Source organism: Macaca thibetana, chromosome 18, assembly GCF_024542745.1.
Source record: "Macaca thibetana thibetana isolate TM-01 chromosome 18, ASM2454274v1, whole genome shotgun sequence".
Lineage (NCBI taxonomy): Eukaryota > Metazoa > Chordata > Mammalia > Primates > Cercopithecidae > Macaca > Macaca thibetana.
Window position 1 is genome coordinate 29,505,520 of NC_065595.1, and position 22,130 is coordinate 29,527,649.

The 22,130-nt window shown below is 38.0% G+C and overlaps 1 protein-coding gene across 2 annotated transcripts in view; it reads right to left on the reverse strand.

The window, feature by feature from the left end:
* Window positions 1-1,503: 1,503 nt before the first annotated feature.
* SMAD4 (SMAD family member 4) overlaps window positions 1,504-22,130 on the reverse strand; it is a 61,026-nt gene continuing 40,399 nt past the window's right edge. The window contains exons 10-13 of one of the 2 annotated variants that reach the window (XR_007721245.1): window positions 20,995-21,163; window positions 9,692-9,830; window positions 9,049-9,161; window positions 8,117-8,210 (exon numbers count right to left, since the gene is read on the reverse strand). Coding sequence is in view for 1 of the 2 variants with exons in the window: in XM_050767758.1 (XP_050623715.1) it covers window positions 7,999-8,210; window positions 9,692-9,830; window positions 20,995-21,163 (520 nt within the window). In the remaining variant the exon portion in view is untranslated. Of the gene's footprint in view, window positions 8,211-9,048; window positions 9,162-9,691; window positions 9,831-20,994; window positions 21,164-22,130 lie in introns of both variants that reach the window. The other variant, XM_050767758.1, reaches the window with a different exon arrangement.

A 22,130-nucleotide genomic window follows, 5' to 3' on the forward strand; every position in this document is an offset into this window, starting at 1 on the left:
TAATTATTGATATGTTAGCATCTAAGTCTCCAATTTTCCATTTACCTTTGTTCTGTTGTTTCTGTGTTCTTTTTCCTGCCTTATCCTAAGTTACTTTTTGAGAATTCTCAACATTTTTGAGAATTTCATTTTGATTTATCTGTAATGATTTTGTGTATACATCTTTGTATACTTTTTTCAGTAGTTGTACTAGGAATTTCATTATATATTCATAATATCACAGTCTACTATTGTCATTTTGCCAGTTTGAGTGAAATGTAGAAAACCTATATTCCTATAGGTTCTTTTACTCTTACCTGTTTATAATTGTTTTAAATATTTCCTCTGTATACATTTTGAACCACCTCAGGCAGTGTTATAATTTTTGTTTCAACTATCAAATATAATTTAGAAAACTCAAGATGAGAAGGAAATCCTACTTACCCATATTTTTGCTTACCATGTTTTTTGGGTGGTTTTGTTTTTTCCTTCCTGATGTTCCAACTTTCCTTCTATCATTATTTCCTTTCCACTTAGGGAACTTCCTTTACTACCATTCGATTAAGGTAGGTGTGCTGACAATGAATTCTCTGCTCTCCCTAAACCCCTCCTGTCCATCTGTCTGAGATCCAGTGGTGGCCCAAAAAACTATCAAAATATAGATGTGGATGCCACTCCAAAAGTAGGTCAGAACTAATGGAATTATTCTTTTAGAATACAAAGGGCTGAGGAGAAAGGGCATTACAATTTATCAGTGAGACAACAGGGGTGGGAAAGGTTTGAAGAAGTGATGGAGACGTCCTCAGCTTTGAGACTGCCATTTGTGGGAGAGTTGTGATGTGGGAGGAGATGGAATTAAGCACAAAGAATTAAGGGTCAAGAGCAGAAGGCAGAGAAACACACAACTGCCCTTTCTCCTGAAGTGCTCCACAAAGGAATGTTTTTCCTTTTTCTCAACTTCATGCTAACCTACTATCCTCTTCAAGTTCTGGCCTAAAATACTCTAAATTTCAGGTTAGCAAACAGGTGAGAAGAAATCTCTCAGCCCGATAAACTCTCTGAAACTCATGTCAGCAAGCTTAGAAATCAAATGTTGATGTGGTCATGTTATATACAAGCCATTGCCATAGAGGCAACTTACCTGACCACCACTCCCCTCCCATTGACCCCCATTTCACAGAGAAGGCAGATGGAAGAGAAACAGCTTTCCTTATCCCTTAGCTGGGCAATGAAAGGGTCTCCAATTTCCAATTTGTACCTCTCCTTTAAGCATCCTGGTTCTCATAATCCCCTAGCACCCATCTCTCTGATCACCATCACTCCACCTTCTCCTTTTAAAAATGAAAAAAGGATGGGGATTGTTATTCCAGGGTCATATTTTAAATGTCACATTTCCCATTTCAATGGCCACAAGGCAATAAAGGAAAATGCTGACCTAAAGTTTGAAAATTCTCTAAGTGATCAGAAACCCTTTCCAGATCCAAGACATCCACAAGCTTAAGAAAAAGAATGAGCACATAATGATTTAGTTGGCTTTCTCTTTTAATCAAAAACATACTTTGTTACAGAGTTCTCAAGAAAGGTTCAACTATTTTTTAGCCACAGACTTTAACCAGGCAAAAGTATACAGAAAGCCACAAACGAACTCCTGGGACTTTCAACTGACCAGTTGTCCCAAAAGCAGAAGCTAAGAGTGGCTCTTCTCTGGCTTCTGGCATAGCTGCATTCCTCTGAATTTAGGGGAGGAAACAGTTGGGAAATACCACCACCAAATCTGTCCCCAACCCCCAACTCACTTCTTCTAAACTGGGCTCTGCAGCCCACCAGGTTTTCATCATCTATAAGCATTCACACTTTTCCCTTAAATCACATGTCCAATGCATTGAACAGAACTCAATACTTGAAGTTTGCCAACTCCATGTTTAGTCTTAATCAATCCAAGCCCATGAGTCCTTCTATCAATGACAAGCAGCCTTTGCAACAGCAGCTGGTTTCATCCCTTCCTCTCCAGCTACCACAAAGCTGGCCTCTACCAGGACTCCCCAACCCCCCACCCTCAACCCAGCCCCAAGGAAGGCTCCCAGGTCCTTGAAAATACCAAGTTCATTAACTGTACTCATCCAAGGTAGACTAGAAGAGAGCTCTGAATGATCCAGCCAAAAGTCACTTAATCAAAATGGACCTAAAAAGAGCCAAGAATAAAGTTAATAATCATCTACTGGTATTGTTTTCTTGAGTCATATAAACCAGTTTAATTGATGTGGTTCAGGGGAATTTCCTTGTTTTGAGCATAATATCACTAGGCATTAACAAGAGGTTTTAAATCCATTTTCACTGAAAAAAAAAATTACCAGCACACATCACTTAGGAGGGTGGTGTCACACACACCAATTCGAAAGCTAGAATGTCATGACTCAAAGAAAGCCTTAATAAACTCTGACCAGAGATGACAGAAAAATGAAAGCTTTTCCCTCTCAGGGGTGTGTGTGTGTGTTTGTAAAGTGTTTATTGCAGCTGCTAAGGTGGTGCTAGGCCTTTGGTTAAAATTAAGTCTTAAGGGCATACTAGGTAACTTTTTGTCCATAAAAGAACAGTAATAAAATATCAAGCCCAGTCTCCTTTGAATAACATGGAAATAAGTAAAAAGCCCCCTCAAACAGCAGAACAAAGATAAGGAGAAATCCAAAACTGCTGCAAGGTAGCCAAGGTCACTTAAATTTCAGAGCTGGAATAATCAATCTATTCCAACTCCCTCATTTTACAGATGAGGCAACTAAGGCCCAGAGAAGATAAATGACTTGCTCAAAGGTCACACATCAAATTCGTGGCAGAGGGCAAACTAGAGAGTGCAACTGTCTGGCCCAACCCAGAGCCATTATTTTCAGGTTGAACAAGAACACTGGCTCTGGACCTATTGAGAAAGCATTTAAATAAACGGTGTAAAAAGTATCCACATCAACAGAGAGAAATGATTGTCTTCACCAAAGGTTTTCCTTAGTCCTTATTAAAAAAAAAAAAAAAAAAAAGGAAAAGAAGTTTCATTCATTCATTCATTCAAGTCTGATGTTAAAAATCCCTGAAAACACTAGCAATTACTTTAGCTACTCCTTGGGGCAGGATGTCAGACCCTCAATTCTCAAAAAGGCACCTACAGGTCAAAAATATCTGTACAGGAGTAAGGCCAGAAGGCAGGGCTTAAAAGGGGACACCAAAACAAAACAAATGGCCTTAGTTTCCCAAGGTTTGTTTTGTTTTGTTGTGTGTTGTTTGCTGGTGTCCTCCAGGCAATGGTATTGCCTCTGGCTACTGATGCTAATTTAGTAACCCTTGTAACCCCAGTTTTTGTAAGAGCAGCATTCAAGTGGAAGCAATGAAACCTTTCAAAATATAATTCTAAGGGGGAAAATATGAATATGACTCACTTCTCTCTATCTCAACTACCTGAAACTAAGCAAGAATCAGGAAGCACTCTAAGCTACATCAAACTGGTATCAAATGCCAATGCAATGAGGTCCTTTTCAGCACTTCACAAGTGTCTTGGGTCCTGTCCCAGAGTTTGTACTTGTGTTTTAAAAGAAAGTTCTACTAAGTTTGGTTATCTGGTTTCCTTGCCTAAGCAGTCAGAAATGAAGAATCAGAAAGAGAAGAAGAAAATGCTAAAAGGAGACACACTTAACACCCACATATGAATGGTACCTATCAGAGAGGGAAGAGACCAGGAGGGGAGAAGCGGGTTAAAAAAAACTAAAAATTCAAAACCATAGCTGTCTGAGACCATTTAGTAAAGGCAACACAGTCCTGCCTGTTTTAGAAGCCCCTGAAGTCCACGAAGATAGCCAAACACAAAAAGAAATGTTACATGTAGTATATCCTCTGATATGCATATTAAATAACTCCACCAAAAAAAGGCTAAAAATTAAAACATTTTACTGCTTAAATAAGGCAATTCTGGATTATGTGGAAAATTTCATTCCACAGTGATTCCAGATAAACAAGATAAGCAACCTAGCAGCACTGGGACAACTGCTAGGGATAAGGCTGGGCCTAGGATGCCACTTTGCAGATGAATGAGGCCATGGACTTTTTACATACTTCTTGGTATATTCAAAGAAATTACTTAGTTATCACGGAAAAAAAATGGAAAGGCTTGCACAAGATTCTCATAGCCTATTCTCTATAGTCTTTGCAAAAGATTATTTAGATAGCTATCTGCAACAAGATGGATTCTGCCTTTAAGGAAAAAAAAAAAGCATTTCTTTAAAATGAGTGTACCCCACCTACAAAATAATTGTTAACTGGCTTTAGAGGTAATTGCTTTCATATACTCATTTACCTCAGTAACCTAAATTTACCATTTTCCCAATCTGCTATCATTAAATAAAATGCCAATAAAATTGGCAATAATGAAGGGAGCAAACTAGAAATTGTCAACAAAAAGAATTCTGTTCCACTCAGAGAATAAAACTGCTTCTCCCAAAAGGCTCAGAAAGGGTGTGAACTAATATGACTCTGCATAAAATAGTAACTATTAACTAGTTACCATCAAACCAGGCACAGAAATATTTCTTTACCATTTTATTCTTTAACCTCCATAGACACTTAAGGAGCATTATAGTAAAATGTAAAATTTTCCTTCCCCAGATGACCACAGTCAAAGATACCTGCAACTCACCTTCCTACAATTAGCAATAAACTTTAAAAATAATAAGATACATATTATCTGGGAGACAGGACATTTTATTCTGCCTTCAAAACTTGTATTACAAACACCCCCCTTTACACACCACACCCGGCCCCACAAAAATGGATTTTAAGTCTGAAATGCAGCACAGCTAATATGAGTTCCATTTACTTGGATGTCTCAAGTATGGCTCTCCTTAAGCCAGACCATGCAACCTGCAAATCTGCACTGTTCACAGGAGGAATGGGATAGGCAACCTATTTAGTGGTTACAGCAACACAAATGAGCCATGTTTCTGGAAAAAGCAAGGTTATATGGCAGTGATTTATTGTCATTATCTTTGTATACCAGGGGCAGTAAACTATTAAAAATGAGATAGACCATATCCCACAAAAAGGATCTACTCCCTGGAAAACAAAGGCAACACCATGAAGGATTTCCTTTGATAATGAACTGAAAGGCACTGGACAAACGTGGAACGAGGTCTTACGGTGGGTGAACATGGCTCATCTCTCATTCAGCTTGCACTGAAATTCAACATTTTGAGTCTTTGAGATATGAATTAGCTAGAGAAAACCCACCCAGAACCATATCCTCATAATTTTACCCTTAAAGTAGACATAAAATTTTAAACCTGTGAGAATCTTTAGTCTTATTCATCAAAGATGACTACCACTAAGAAATAGAAATATAGATTAACAACCAAGCTCTCAGGAATAGCTGATCATAACATATTAGATGTTTTCTCAAAAGCATGTGAGTAAATCTCGTACAAATATAAGCACTTAACAACTAGAAGTATTTCCATACTTTATGGCTCTTAGTAGAAAGAAACCAAGACAGGTGGCTTGGCTCCAAAGAGATACTTCTTAACAAATATTTTCCACATACTTTCCCCAGATGATTAAACATGAAAACTTTCCTTAAAGTAGAAAAGGGAGCAATGAGGCCACCACTACCACAGGTACGGTGGTGGCTCACGCATGTAATCCCAGCACTTTGGGAGGCCAAGGTGGGCAGATCACTTGAGGTCAGGAGTTTGAGACCAGCCTGGCCAACATGGCAAAACCCCGTCTCTACTAAAACTACAAAAATTGGCCAGGCATAGTGGTGGGCACCTGTAATCCCAGCTACCAGGGAAGCTGAGGCAGGAGAATCAGTTGAACCTGGGAAGTGGAAGTTGCAGTGAGCTGAAATCATACCACTGCACTCCCGCCTGGGCAACACAGCAAGACTCCATCTCAAAAAAAACAAACAAAAAAGATGCAATGAATTATATCAATGTATGATTAAGGTTTTAATCAAATCATCTGGATTTTTAAAAATCTGTTATTCTAAAACTCACTCCTATTCCTCATTCACAGTAAAATGGACCTAAAGTTAGCAATTTCTAGAGAAGATGTCTTTTTATAAAACTGCCAATAAAAGTTAATCACCAAACTTTTACAGAAGAAAATTAGGCTTTTACTGAAAGAATCTGTAGTACTCAAGAGTACAAATGAGTTGGTAGATAAGTTATTTAAAACCAAAGGTCATGTAACTTGGATCAAGATCTATGTTTAAATCACAGAAATAAGCAAACTCAGTGGTTTCCAGGATGGTCTATTTAAAAGACCTTCTGAGCAAGGCAGTAGAAGCTGTGTTCATTCCAGATGATATAAGGAGGACTATCATGACACAAGTGTTTCTATAGCTACAAGTCCTCCAGGCAAAAGTAGAAGCATCTGAAAGATAATCCTTGATTTTATTTCACACTATTTATCCTGTAGACAATCTATTTATCATCTTGTAGACAATCAGGCCTATTTCTGCTATAGTAAAATAAAAATTCAAAAAATAACCAACTCTACACATGATACACAATGTCCATGGGGAAGTCCTGGTAGAGTGTGAGGGAAAAAAACAAAGCTGCCCAATAGAACTGGCTGTTGCCTGTCATTTAGTAGAAGGTACCTCACCACTGAGATTGGACTCAAAAGTGCAAAAGAAAAAAATCTTAAAAATCAAACCTAGAATTCAACTTTGTATGTTGAGATTCAGTTTTATTTATGCTACCAGCTAGGTAAAAAGCATACATATTGTGTCTGTGGTACAGTCAATACATCTGCAACTTTTCTACTTAAATTCTCTATACAAAGTCACTGCCAATTGATATGATCATTGATGGCAAAGGGCTTAGAATAACCAAAAGATATAAAAAAGTTTGCAGTCTTGCCCCAAGATACAAAAACTGAATTTTAAACAATATCATAACATACATGATTTAAACATTATACCAAAAAAAGTCACATCAAATCAAGTACAAAAATATCCAAACTACCTATTATGAACTGTAATGTTTCCATTATTCTGCACAGTATTTAACATAGAATTTAGCAGTTTCCAAAATATTCATTATTTAGTTTAAGCATTGCCACCTTTGCAGAACAGTGAGATATTAGGTAGAGTGACGCTGCTTTTAGTGTTTTAAAAAATACAAAATCTTTCCCTATGAATGAAGGAAAAGAAATTCCTCTTATAGGCTTCTTAGCAACCAACCTTGTGCCTAGAAATACAGAAGAATACAACTACTGTTTCACAGGGGAAAGTATACTTCTTGATAAACAGTCATCCATTAGGAATAACAAATGTAATTTTAAATGACTTTTTTTGTCTGGTAATTTTAAGGGATTCTCGATATACACACAGATTATAGAGTTTTTTGCCTTAGCAAAAATAAAACTGAGGTTGCAAGACAATCTGAATTGAAATCATCTTCACTAATATAACTTGCAAAAAATATTTTGGATGAAAGATTACAATACATTATTAACTTACTTTTTAAACACAGAGTAAAGTTACTCTTGGTAAAATTAACTCACCCACATGGCACATTATTTTTGAAGTATGTTCAACAATAACAACTTGTACACAAAATAACATAGGTGAATTAACTTTGAGAACTTCTCTGCCTTTAAAATCAGCAATACTGGATTTATTCTGTAGAATGATATACATATCGATGTTCTGCAGATAAAAGGCTCTAAGAGGTTTTAAAGGGCTAAATTTTTTAGCACTGGAATGATTCCTTCATACATAACAGGTGAAGAATTAATAAGAATGTGTTTCTCCTAATCTTCAAGCTCTGAGCCATGCCTGAAAAGTTCTAAATAGGAAAAAAAAAAAAAATTGTTTTAATCCAGTTTCTGTCTGCTAGGAGCAAGGCAGCAAACACATTTTCAACCCTTTATGAAAAGATAAAGCAGAACAAAAGTGAAATATATCTTCAGATTATAAACAGGATTGTATTTTGTAGTCCACCATCCTGATAAGGTTAAGGGCCCCAACGGTAAAAGACCTCAGTCTAAAGGTTGTGGGTCTGCAATCGGCATGGTGTGAAGTACTTCGTCTAGGAGCTGGAGGGCCCGGTGTAAGTGAATTTCAATCCAGCAAGGTGTTTCTTTGATGCTCTGTCTTGGGTAATCTGGTCCCCAGCCTTTCACAAAACTCATCCTGAGTATGCATAAGCGACGAAGGTCATCAACACCGATTCCAGCAGCAGCTGACAGACCTAACAGAAAAGATTTGGAAGACATTAGAAGGACAGGGTGATCTCTTCCATCCTCCCTACATTCTAAATTAATCAAGTGACCAGCTTTCTGTATTTCATTCTCCTCAGCATATAACTTTCTCTGCTAAAGTGCCAAGAAGTAACAATAGATCTAAACGTTATCAACAAGTTGAACACTTTTGGTTAAGGAACTTTACATTCCACATGTGTCTTCTAGCTACGACCAATTATAAAGTAAATTACCACAATCCACCAACACCTCACCTATTTTTCTCTTTAGAAGTGGAGGTGAAGGGATAAGAAACAACTTGTTTTTAAGAGGTAGTGCATGTCCACAGGTTGCTTCTAAAAACCTTACTGTCTGAACAGCCTAATTCAGAATAAGATATAACTAATAATGAAGCAGTTAATATTCTTAGTTCCACTAGGACCTCTTAGATGACCGAGATGAAGTCTCTCTCTCAATTTCAAAGTGTAACAGAGTAATACACTATTACTCAGTGGTGGCAACTGATGAGAATATGAAATTTAATAATAGTTCTGGATTCTTCAGTAAAAGCATGTTTATAACACTGAAACTAGCAAATTAATGGTTTAGATCCCCAAATTTTAAAAAATCAAATTATCTCAATGAATATGCCTAATCTACCTGTAAATTGTAAACTCCTGAACATAAGTCACAATGGAGACTGCATCTAATTTTCCAGTCAGAACATACAGTCATATAGGCCATCTGCATTCATCAATATTACAACGAAACTAATGGGAGGAATTTGCATGTACTGTAGAGAAACCTGCAGGGCCACTGCAGTTTTCTTAGCCAGTGTGATTTGCTTACCACACTGAAGAGGTTAAGAACAGGGGTTGAATGAATCACTAGTTATGCCTTCAGACGTGGAAGATGGGTGCCACGTGTTTCCATCATAAAAGTCTATAGTCAGGAGTTTAACTCTGCAGTAAAAAATTCCCCATCAGTGTGAAACCTGGCACACAGTTCAATTTTACCCTAAAATTAAAAAAAAGTCTACAAGTTATCAAAATACCACCCTCACTTAGTTTTCTCTCCACGTTTAGCACACTTTAAAAAAAATTGGAAAGGTGTCCAATTCTGAAATTGAAATATGCTTTCCTTACTAGAATAAAGCCAAGCACTTCGGTGATTACAACCCACCCTGGCTGGTGAGACAGGAATTATAATAAGCATCAACAAAAAAGGAGGAGATGGAACAGTATAATATAATATAATCATCCCCTTTCTCCTTTATCCCATACTCCATTTTTGATACAAAAAGAATGCAAACAGGGTCACAGGCAAAAAGCAACTATTACAGAAGAATAGATTTCACCAATTCAAAAATGTTATCGTCCCAGTAAAAAGAACTTTAATTTCTATTATTGCTCAAAGAAACTAATCAACTGAGTAAATCAAGATAAAAATTTCAACTATTACACCTTTAAAAAAAAATCAAAAGCATACTTACTGATAGCTGGAGCTATTCCACCTACTGATCCCGGGCCAGGGATGTTTCCTGCCACGGCTGCTGCCTGGGCAGCTGCTGCAGCTTGTGCAGTGGCTGCCTGCTGCTGCATCTGTCGATGACACTGACGCAAATCAAAGACCTTTTAAGAAAAAACATTTCATGAGTCCATAAAGAAAAATTCCATACATCAAAAACCAATGCCTGACTTATTTAAGACTCAGTTTCATTTTACCTCTCACACGAAGATAATTAATTAAAACATGTAAACTTTTATGTACATTGTGATTGGTCTAAAACTAGTTAGGAAAGGTGGCTTGGAGCTGACCAAGAAGACCATGTCAACACCATGATGGCTTTGGCTGCCACACGCCTCTGTATCTTTTATCTAAGATGTGCAATGTGGGTCAGCTGTTACTGTCCTTGTGAAAATCTGTGTAAAATGAACAACTAAGAAGTCCCCCTCCCCGTTTCATAACCAAATTGCTGAATTTTCCTTAGGCTGGAGTTGATAGCTTTGGTCGCCTGGCCAACTTTTGGTCTTATTTTTATTTGGAGGAGTTTAACAAAATGGCACTGTCACTATATAAGAGACATCAACATTTTTCAGAGATGTGTGCTTTAGCAAATAGAAGCAAAATAATATCCAGGACTTGCTTTAAAATACTTGAGAAGAAACGAAAAAAAAAAAAAAAGACTAGATCAAACAAAAATACAAAATCATAACTACTTAATCCGCAGGATGGGTATATGGAATTTCATTAGTTTCTCTTTATATTTGTTTGAAAACGTTCATAATTTTTAAAGAAAAAAAAGTCCAGTTTTAAATCCCATCACTGATATCTACTAAATATATGGGTTGAGTTTCTTTTATCTATAAAATTGGAATGCTAAGTGTACATACTTTCATGAGGTTGTTGCAAACTTGGCATAGTATACAGTTACTTATTTTGTTTTTAGCCTCCCCTGTAATCATTTATCTTTCAGGATGAGTTAAGGAGTTAATAAATAATTTTACTTTTATCAACCAAGTGAAGAACTGGCAAAGTAAGGAAGGGGTTGCCATACCTACCCTTATATTCATGAAAAGTACTGGAATGTTTTTTTAATATGGAACAAATTACAGATAATAAATCACATCTTTCTTTCTGGGGAAAAAATCTTCCTAAAATATTTGCTTATTTGCATTTTTAAAAAGCACTGGAAGATTACACAAAAAGAATTTGTAGGAAAGGAGGACAAGGACAGGGTAGAAGCAAGGTTGCTCAATGTCCACTGTTTTTAAATCACTTTAATTTCTGAACCATGTGGCTATACTCCCTATTCTAAAAGGACATGAATATTTTTTAAAGTCCTATTATGTACATAAGGGGCCCAATATAAGCAAGCATAATTAATCTTGAAAATAAGAGAAATCTGAGAATGCATAATTTATTAGTTGATAAACAATAGTTTTAGAACTTAAACCATAATTTTCAGATGCTTGAAAAAATTCTATCTTCAACCGTGGTATTTACATGAACCACAAAAACATACAATAATATGCTCTCTCCAAATAACAAATCGCATTCCTACTTACTCCTATTTCTCTACTCAGTGTCCACCTCCTCAAAAAACCTTTCCCAATTAGCACCAGTGAAGGACAACAGTCAGACTACCCCATTCTTTGGATACGAATGTGTCAAATATACATGTATGTATTTCCTGGACTATTAGGTCCTAAAATACTTTAGTAAAGAAAGCAATGACAGGGGCATTGTGGCAGATGCCTGTAATCCCAGCACTTTGGGAGGTCCAGATGGGAGGATCACTTGAGCCCAGGAGTTCAAGACCAGTCAAGACCCCATCTCCACACAAAAAATTAAAATTTAAAAGAAAGAAAGCATGACAAAGTCAGGTTCCAGAAACCAGAAAGCCTACAATACCCAGAAGTGAAATCACTGCTTTCTCGGCATTACCCAGTACAGAACAAAACAGGGACTCAAACATTTGAAAAGGTAAATAGCTCTACAACCACTTTTTTAAAGAAGTAAATTAATGAACTTTACTTTTTAAAGCAGTTTTAGGTTCACAGCACAATTGAGCAAAAAGTACAGTGTCCCTGTCCCTACATACAACCTTCCCCCACTATCAACATTCCCACTACAGTGGCACAATTGTTATAATCAACGAATTTATGCTGACACATCATCATCACCCAAAATCCAGTTTACATAAGGGTTCACTCTTGGTGTTATACATTCTGTGGGTTTGTACACATTTATGATGCTGAATATCTTTTCATATGCTTGTTTGCCATATGTGTATCGTTTTTGGTGAGGTGTTTGTTCACGTCTTTTGCCCTTTTTTTTTGGTTGTTAAAATGGGGTCTTGCTATGTTACCCAAGCTGGTCTTGAACACCTGGGCTCAAGGGTCCTCCCACATCAGCCTCCTAACTAGCTAGGACTACAGGCACATGCCACCATGCCTGGCTAATTTTTTTTTTTTTTTTTGTAAAGATGAGGTCTTGCTCTGTTGCCCAGGCTGGTCTTGAACTCCCGGGCTCAAGCAATCCTCCTGCCTTGACCTCCCAAAGTGCTGGGATTACAGGAGTTAATCACTATGCCCAGGCTATTCTGCCCATTTTTTAACTGCATTGTTTATTTTATTGTTGAGTTTTAAGAGTTCTTTGGGCCGGGCGCAGTGGCTCAAGCCTGTAATCCCAGCACTTTGGGAGGCCGAGACAGGAGGATCACGAGGTCAGGAGATCGAGACCATCCTGGCTAACACGGTGAAACTCCATCTCTACTAAAAATACAAAAAAACTAGCCGGGCATAGTGGCGGGCGCCTGTAGTCCCAGCTACTCGGGAGGCTGAGGCAGGAGAATGGCCTGAACCCGGGAGGCGGAGCTTGCAGTGAGCTGAGATCCGGCCACTGCATTCCAGCCTGGGCGACAGAGAGAGACTCCGTCTCAAAAAAAAAAAAAAGAGTTCTTTGTAATTTTTGGATAACAGACCTTTATTAGATGTGTCTTTTGCAAATATTTTCACCCAGTCTGTGCCTTGTCTTCTTGTTCTCTGGCCCTGTCTTTCACAGAGCAGAAGTGTTTCATTTCAATGAAGTCAGGCCTATCAATTCCTTCCTTCATGGATCACGCCTTTGATGCTGTATGTTAAAAGTTCTCGCTTTTTCTCTTGGCTGGGCACAGTGGCTCACGCCTGTAATCCCAGCACTTTGGGAGGCCATGGCAGGCGGATCACTTGAGGTCAGGAGTTCCTGACCAGCCTGGCCAACATGGTGAAACCCTGTCTCTACCAAAAATGCAAAAATTAGCCAGGCGTGGTGGCGCAAGCTTGTAATCCCAACTACTTGGGAGGCTGAGACAGGAGAATCCCTTGAACCCGAGAGGCAGAGGTTGCAGTGAGCTGAGATGGCGCCACTGCACTCCAACCTGGGCAACAGAGCGAGACTTCGTCTCAAAAAAAAAAAAAAAAAAGTTCTCACTTTTCTCTCATATTATCTTCTAGAGGTTTTATAGTTTTGTGTTTTACATTTAGGTCTCTACAACCACTTTTTTTTAATCATCACTAACCAAGTATGGTATCTATATATAATGTTATTTGGGAGTGGGGAATAAAACTTAATTATAATATCCAAGATTCAAGTGTGCCTTTAACATTAACACTCCCCCACCCCCACCATGAGTCATTTAAAAAAATAACCAAGTAATATGTCACACATAGGCTCTCTCCAATGTGTTGCACATAATCGCGATTAGGATTGTTTCAGCCTGAATCTATGCGAACGTCAGCAGTACATATTACAGGTTACCCACACGGATTAAACTTTATGACTTGCATCTGCAGATGTAGTAAAAATGATTCATCAGGCACCTCAGCAAGCCTCCCTTCCACAGATTATTTACCTAATTGTAGCACTCAAATCAGAAGACCTAAAATTATTCAGTTAGGCTCACTACTAACTAAAACCTGCGTTGCCTCCTGACTCCACACTGTAACTAATCCATTGATAACTGATACCATAACAGATTCCATTTGTTACACTAGATGATAAAAATTACAGCTATTATTGAAATGCTACCATCTTCCTTTCATAATTTGACTAAATTGTTGACAAAGGCAATTCAAAGTAACCAAAGGCTTAAAACATTCTTTTTGGCTCAGATCCAAAAAATATTTCTGACCACCATTCCTGAGCTAATTTCTGCTTTAATTTACTTAACCATGTTTTGTGAATTTATTACAAACCCATCACTTAACAAAGACACATGCCTCATAAAGATCACTATCAACAGCTTTAGGTCATTGTCTTTTACAACCAGGAGTCAAATTTTGCCATTTTCCTTTGACAAGGCTTAACTGCAATACTATATAATCTTAAATTAACATTAGGAAACAATAATCCAGAATGAAAAATGCATCTGAACATAAATAAGATTGCACTAAGGACATTCTAAGTTCTACTTGACTTAGGGAATCACAGTATGTGGTAACTGGGAATACATTTAAATGAGGTTCATAATACCCTCTGACCTAGCCCACCAGTGGTTTAGAAGCATCTGCTGTCCCTTCCTTTAAAATAAATGTGTTCAAAAAAACAAACCCAACTCAGTATTATCAGAGAAAGTTTGCAAATCAAAACTACCATAGTAAGATTATACTTCACACCTACTACAACGGCTAAAATAAATAAGACAGTTAACAAGTATTGATGAGAATATAGAGAAATTAGAACCCTCGCACCCTGCTAGTGAGAATGTAAAATGGTGCAGCCATTTTGTAAAACAGTCTAGCGGTTTCTCAAAAAGTTATACATAGTGTTACCTTACAATCCAGCAATTCTACTCTTAGGTATGTACCCAGGAGAAATGAAAACACACAAACACTTATACACAAATGTTCACAGTAGTATCCTTCAGAATATAGCCAAAAAGTGGAAATCATGTCCATCAGCGGATAAACTGATGAACAAAATGTGTGTGGAGTACTATCCAGCCATAAAAAGGAGAGAAGTATTGGTATGTGCTACATGGATGAAGCTTGAAACATTATGCTTAGTGAAAAGAAACAAGTCATAAAAGACGACATTACATAATTCTCTTCTATATAAAATGTCCTGAGTAGGCAAATCTATAGAGACTGAGAGTAGAATAGTGGTTGAATAGAGCTAATGGGCATGGAGATTTGGGGGTGATAGTTAAAAGGGTATGGAGTTTCTTTCCACAGTCATGAAAACGCTCCAAAATTAAGAGCAGTAATAACTGCACAATGTTGTGAATATACTAAAAATCATTGAATTGTACAATTTAAAAGGGTGACTTGTATGTCGTGTGAATTATCTCTCAAAATCTCAATAAAGCTATTAAAAACCTGGAACACCCAGTGCTAAACAACACAAAACAGATTTACTTTTGAAAGCAAAAGAACAAAGCCACTTAAAGAGAATTCAAACATGTGCTTCATTTAAAGCTTGTAAAATGTCATTTCATTACATCAGATTTTCACAAGTATAAAATGACTACTATGTCATGAGAGAATCAGGAAAAAAAGTCAACTTAGAAGGGGAAAAAAAACCACAACTGAGTACTAGCTTCTTGGCTTATAAAATGAAATTATGGCTCTCCAAGTCTGTTTTCCTCATTTTAATTAAAAAGGGAAAAGCGTGTGTGTGTGTGTGTGTGTGTGTGTGTGTGTGTGTGTGTGTGTGTGTGTGTGTGTGTGTGTGTGTGTGTGTGTGTGCGCGCGCGCGCGCGGCGGTGGACACTCCTTCCAGGAGTGCATGTTATCTACATACAATTTACCCCAATTATATCATCTTCCATGAAAATGTGACAACCTACAAATCCCTTAGTTACTGTTACCCAAAAAACAAGTGAAGAAAATGCCAATGGTTAAATTTTAAGGTATATAGTAGTCCTCCCTTATGCATGGGGGATATGTTCCAAGACCTCCAGCGGATGCATGAAACTTTAGATAGTACTGTGCATATACTATGTTTTTTCCTATACATACATACCTCATAAACCTCATAATAAAGTTTAACTTACAAATTAGACATAGTAAGAGATTAATAATAGGTAATAATAAAACAGAACAATTTAAAAAATATCCCAGCATCATTACCCTTGCACTCTGGGACCATTATAAACTAAATAAAGGCTACTGGACGACAAGCACTGTGAGACCACGACAGTCAATCTGATAACTGAGCTCGCTACTCAGTGACTAACGGGTGGGTAGTGTAGGCAGCATGGATTTGCTGGACAAAAGGTTTTACATCCCAAGTAGAATGGAGTGAGATTTCATCATCTACTCAGAACAGTGCACATTTTAAAACTTATGGGGCTAATATCCAGAACCTACAAAGAACTCAATCAAATTTACAAGAAAAAAAACAAACAACCCCATCAAAAAGTGGGCAAAGGATATGAATAGACATTTCTCAAAAGAAGACATTCATACAGCCAACAGACACATGAAAAAATGCTCATCATCACTTGCCATCAGAGAAATGGAAATCAAAACCACAATGAGATACCATCTCACACCAGTTAGAATGGCAATCATTAAAAAATCAAGAAACAACAGGTGCTGGAGAGGATGTGGAGAAATAGGAACATTTTCACACTGTTGGTGGGACTGTAAACTAGTTCAACCATTGTGGAAAACAGTGTGGCGATTCCTCAAGGATCTAGAACTAGAAATACCATTTGACCCAGCCATCCCATTACTGGGGATATACCCAAAGGAGTATAAGTCATGCTGCTATAAAGACACATGCACACGCATGTTTATTGCAGCACTATTCACAATAGCAAAGACTTGGAATCAACCCAAATGTCCATCAGTGACAGACTGGATTAAGAAAATGTGGCACATATACACCATGGAATACTATGCAGCCATAAAAAAGGATGAGTTCGTGTCCTTTGTAGGGACATGGATGCAGCTGGAAACCATCATTCTCAGCAAACTATCGCAGGAACAGAAAACCAAATACCGCATGTTCTCACTCATAGGTGGGAACTGAACAATGAGCTCACTTGGACACAGGAAGGGGAACATCATACACCGGGTCCTATTGTGTGGAGGGGGGAGGGGGGAGGGATAGCATTAGGAGATATACCTAATGTAAATGACGAGTTAATGGGTGCAGCACAACAACATGGCACATGTATACATATGTAACAAACCTGCACGTTGTGCACATGTACCCTAGAACTTAAAGTATTAAAAAAAAAAAAAACAAACTTACGAATTGTTTCTGGAATTTTTCATTTAATATTTTTGGACTTTGGTTGACCATAAACACTCGAAGCCATGGAAAGTAAAATTGTGGATAGGGGTTGTACCTGTAACTGTCTCTTTCTGACTAGTAAGACTCTCCTAAAGAACAGTAATATAGCCGGGCGCGGTGGCTCAAGCCTGTAATCCCAGCACTTTGGGAGGCCGAGACGGGCGGATCACGAGGTCAGGAGATCGAGACCATCCTGGCTAACACAGTGAAACCCCGTCTCTACTAAAAATACAAAAACTTAGCCGGGCGAGGTGGCAGGCGCCTGTAGTCCCAGCTACTCGGGAGGCTGAGGCAGGAGAATGGCGTAAACCCGGGAGGCGGAGCTTGCAGTGAGCTGAGATCCGGCCACTGCACTCCAGACTGGGTGACAGTAATATACTTGGCAAACAGAAATAATTATTTTAAAATCTTAGTTAATATAACCAAATGAGAATTTTTTTAACTTCAAATATCTTGTCCAACAAGATATTTATCTACTGTTCATGGTAAAAGTATGAGATCACTATTAAGATCTGTCCAAGACAGTGGTTTATCAAAGTGATGACTTGTCTCACACCTTGGGGGCTTTTCAAAGGCCATCTGTACCAAAATATAAATAAGTCACAATATATTTATTTGACAATCCAAGAAATTACACTTGCAAGACTCCACATTTTAAGCCCAATTGTTTTTTTGTTTTTTGTTTTTTTTTGAGACGGAGTCTCGCTCTGTCACCCAGGCTGGAGTGCAGTGGCCGGATCTCAGCTCACTGCAAGCTCCGCCTCCCGGGTTCATGCCATTCTCCTGCCTCAGCCTCCCAAGTAGCTAGGACTACAGGCGCCCGCCACCACACCCGGCTAATTTTTTTTTTTTGTATTTTTAGTAGAGTCGGGGTTTTACCGTGTTAGCCAGGATGGTCTCGATCTCCTGACCTCGTGATCTGCCCATCTCGACCTCCCAACGTGCTGGGATTACAGGCTTGAGCCACCGCGCCCGGCCTAAGCCCAATTGTTTTAACTACTACTCCATATCTGATTAAGTTTATAAATACTATCTGGCACACAGTATATATTCAACACTGTAGTTCTCTATCCAGTCATTTTAAATTACATAAGTAACATAACAGTCTTCTCAGTCAAGATGGGTAAGTGGGTATACGTAATCACCTTCTCTCTCTGCTCCAACCACATACAAATAACAGAAAAACTATTTAAAATAGTTATCCTCTCCAAACTGATCATGGAATTCATACAGAAACAATCCATACATCCAAACTGATGATAAATAAAACCCACAGTGGAGAGCAGAGACTAAAGATAGAAGGTACTAGGGGTACCAAGACCATAAACAAAGGGCAGGGGACAGGAATTTGACTTCTTGGAATAATATGGAGAGAGACAATAGTCAAACTCTCTGGGGGCTACAACTGGGCACCTGTCCATAAATCAAGTGCTGGCAAAATACAGCCAATTCAGAAGTACACCTAGGAATAAAATACTTGCCCATGGCAGGAATAAGTTTCAGAGAAATCTAGGCAATCGGGAATTAGGCCCCAAGCATACCTACAGAATGGAACCCAATTTCCTCAGGAGACAAAATCCCCCTAATTTACTTCCTAAATTCGTAAGATTTGGTTCTGAGATGTGAATCCCAGATGCCAGGGTAAGGCAAAATTGCCACATGGGGTGAAGCAATGACAGGAAGAAAAAATAAAAAATAAAATGAGTGAATTCTCTCAAAACAACCTTGGCCAACAAATACAAAATGGACTACAAAACATATAAGGAAATCCAAAGCCATTAAAAAATAATAACAACAGGTTAGGCATAATGGCTCACACCTCTAATCCTTGCACTTTTGGAGCCGAGTTGGGCGGATCACTTGAGATCAGGAGTTCGAGACTAGCCTGGCCAACATGGTGAAACCCCGTCTCTACTAAAAATACAAAAATTAGCCAGGCGTGGTAGTGCACACCTGTAATCCCAGCAATCAGAGAGGCTAAGGCACGAGAATCCCTTAAACCCTGGAAGCAGAGGTTGCAGTGAGCCAAGATGGCAACACTGCACACCAGCCTGGGTGACAGAGCAAGATTCTGTCTCAAAAATAATAATAATAATAAAGCATAAATAATCAATATAAAAATTCCTTGTGGAAAAAAACTGCAAAATACAAATAATTTCTACCTCCCAGAGACAACTGCATTATACATACCACTCTAGACTTATGGGTACGTATAAACAAATACAAATACCATGACATCATTTAACAAAAATGGGATCATAGTCTATGTATTGTCTATTTACTTATTTATTTATTTTTGAGAAAGGGTCTCACTCTATCACCTAGTCTGGAGAACAGTGGCATGATCATGGCTCTCCGCCGTCTTGAACTCCTGGGCTCAAGCAATACCCCCATCTCAGTCTCCCAAGTAGCTAAAACTACAGGCATGCACCACCACACCCAGCTGATTTTTTAATTTTTTTTGTAAAGATGGGGGGTATCACTTTGGGGCTCACGTTGGTCTTAAACTCCTGGCCTCAAGCAATCCTCCAACCTCGGCCTCCCAAAGTACTAAGATTACAGGCATGAGCCACTGAATCAGGCCTTATGTATTGTTTAATAACTAACTTTTCTATACCATGGATATCTTATCAATAAATATAATATTTTGTTGTTTTACTCTATTGTTCTAACAGACTAAAACTATAACTAATGCTCTATTGTTGAAAATTTTAACAGGGAATTGATGCTAATTTTATTAAGTTTAATAAACAGCACAGAGATTATGTTTTTCAGAAGTCTGGATAGATTTGTGAGTCACACAGGCGTATTTTATGAGTTACTCACACAGAAATATTTTATGAGTGACTATGCTGTTTGAAATTGGCTTTCAACGATGCCAGGAAAAAAAAGTTGGGGGAGAAACACATTAAAGATTGGTAAAATGCTGATAATCGTTGAAGCTAGATGATACGTACAGGTGGTTTATTATTTTCTCTATACTTGGTATGTTTTAAAGTGTCATATAAAAAAATTCCAATATTCTTTAACTGAACTATAACTGGAAATGAGAAACTGGGTTTGCTGTTGCAAGGCAATCAGGCAATTCCATTTTTATAGATGCTATGGGGCTATATTATTTTTACCCTAAGCAACCTCCTGGGAATAAGTTATGAGATACAGTTAATTCCACCAATTTACAATCACTGACAATGAAAACGCTGAGGATGATGCAAAATTAAAAATATATTTAAGCTATCTAATTACAACTATCTTTCTCTTTCAAAAACAGGTTATATTATAAAGTAAAATTCAAATAGGTTGAACATATAATAACTAGTGAAAAATATTTCAGGCTTATCAGGTTCTTAATTTGAAAAGCTATTAATTTTAGAATTCCCTTCCATAAAATCCTGAAGACTGGCTAAGATGAAAGTCCAGAGTCTGATTCTTACAAATTTCAAGTTAAAGGAATACAACTTTGGAAATTTCACTCAGTATTTTCAAGAGCCTTTGTATTACTATAAAACATGTAACAGGCCTGGCGCAGTGGCTCACGCCTGTAATCCCAGCACTTTGGGAGGCCAAGTCAGGAGGATCACTTGAGGTCAGGCATTTGAGACCAGCCTGGCCAACATGGTGAAACCCCGTCTCTACTAAAAATACAAAAATTAGCCAGGCACAGTGGCATGTGCCTGTGATCCCAGCTACTTGGGAGGCTGAAGCACAAGAATTGCTTGAACCTGGGAGGCGCAGGTTGCAGTGAGCCGAGATCACACCACTGCACTCCAGCCTGGGCGATGACAGCAAGACTGTCTCAAAAATAAATAAATAAATAAAATAAAAAATAAAACATGTAACAAACTGGCAACCACCAAACTAGATTACTGAACATGTCAATAAATGCCCTCCGAAAATGTGCTTTATACTTAAAACAAACATTTTTCCATTCCTTCCACCTGGATTTCAATTCTTTTGACAACAAATAGAGCTTTAAGTCTAAACTATTCAAATAAAATTGTAACTAACCTTTATATATGCACTTGGGTAGATCTTATGAACAGCATCTCCAGGTGCACGCCCAGCTTCTCTGTCTAAGTAGTAACTCTGTACAAAGACCGCGTGGTCGCTAAGGCACCTGACCCAAACATCACCTTCACCTTTACATTCCAACTGCACACCTTTGCCTATGTGCAACCTTAGGAAGAAAAAAGAAATTACATTTTATCTTGATAAATATTTAAAATTAAATTTTAGTTCAGACTGTATAGCATGCTTAATATTGAAAAATTAAAAATGATCATACAAAACCAAAAGATAGCTATTAATAACATTTTTGTATATTTCCTTCTTTCTTTTCCTGTTCATATCTAATAATGACGCACATATATACAACGCTTACTATGTGTCAGAAGCATGTAGTATGAATTCTCATTAAACCCTTACAACTCAATAAGTACTATTACTATTTTTTTAGATAAGGAAACTAAGGCATACTGTCCAAATTGATAGCCACTAGCCACATGTGACTATTTAAATTAAATTAAAACTAATTAGAAATCCTATTAGTCAATCAAGTGAGCTATAATTTAAGTGCTCAATAGCTACATGTGGCTAGTGGCTACTGAACTGGGCAGTGCAAATATAAATCATTTTCTTCATCACAGAAAACTCTATTAGCCAGAAGTGGCTTAGTGGTTAGGTAATTTGCCAAAGTCACACAGCAAGTGATAGGGCCAAGATTATGTTCTTTAGCACACACATCCTTAAAAAGCTGAGATCATACAGTAGCTAAAATGGTATGTTCCTGTAGTATTTCATTGTAAGCATTTCCATTTCATTATATAAACTTTTTTTTTTTTGAAACGGAGTCTCACTCTGTCACCCAGGCTGGGGTGCAGTGGCATGATCTCAGGTCACTGCAACCTCCGCTTCCCGGGTTCAAGCAATTCTCCTGTCTCAGCCTCCTGAGTAGCTGGGATTACAGGTATGCACCACCACATATGGCTAATTTTTCTATTTTTAATAGAGATAAGGTTTCACCATGTTGGCCAGGCTGGTCTCCAACTCCTGACCTCAAGTGCGCTTCCCAAAGTGCTGGGATTACAGGCGTGAGCCACCGCACCCAGCTTCATTATACAAACTTTTAAACATTTTAATGACTA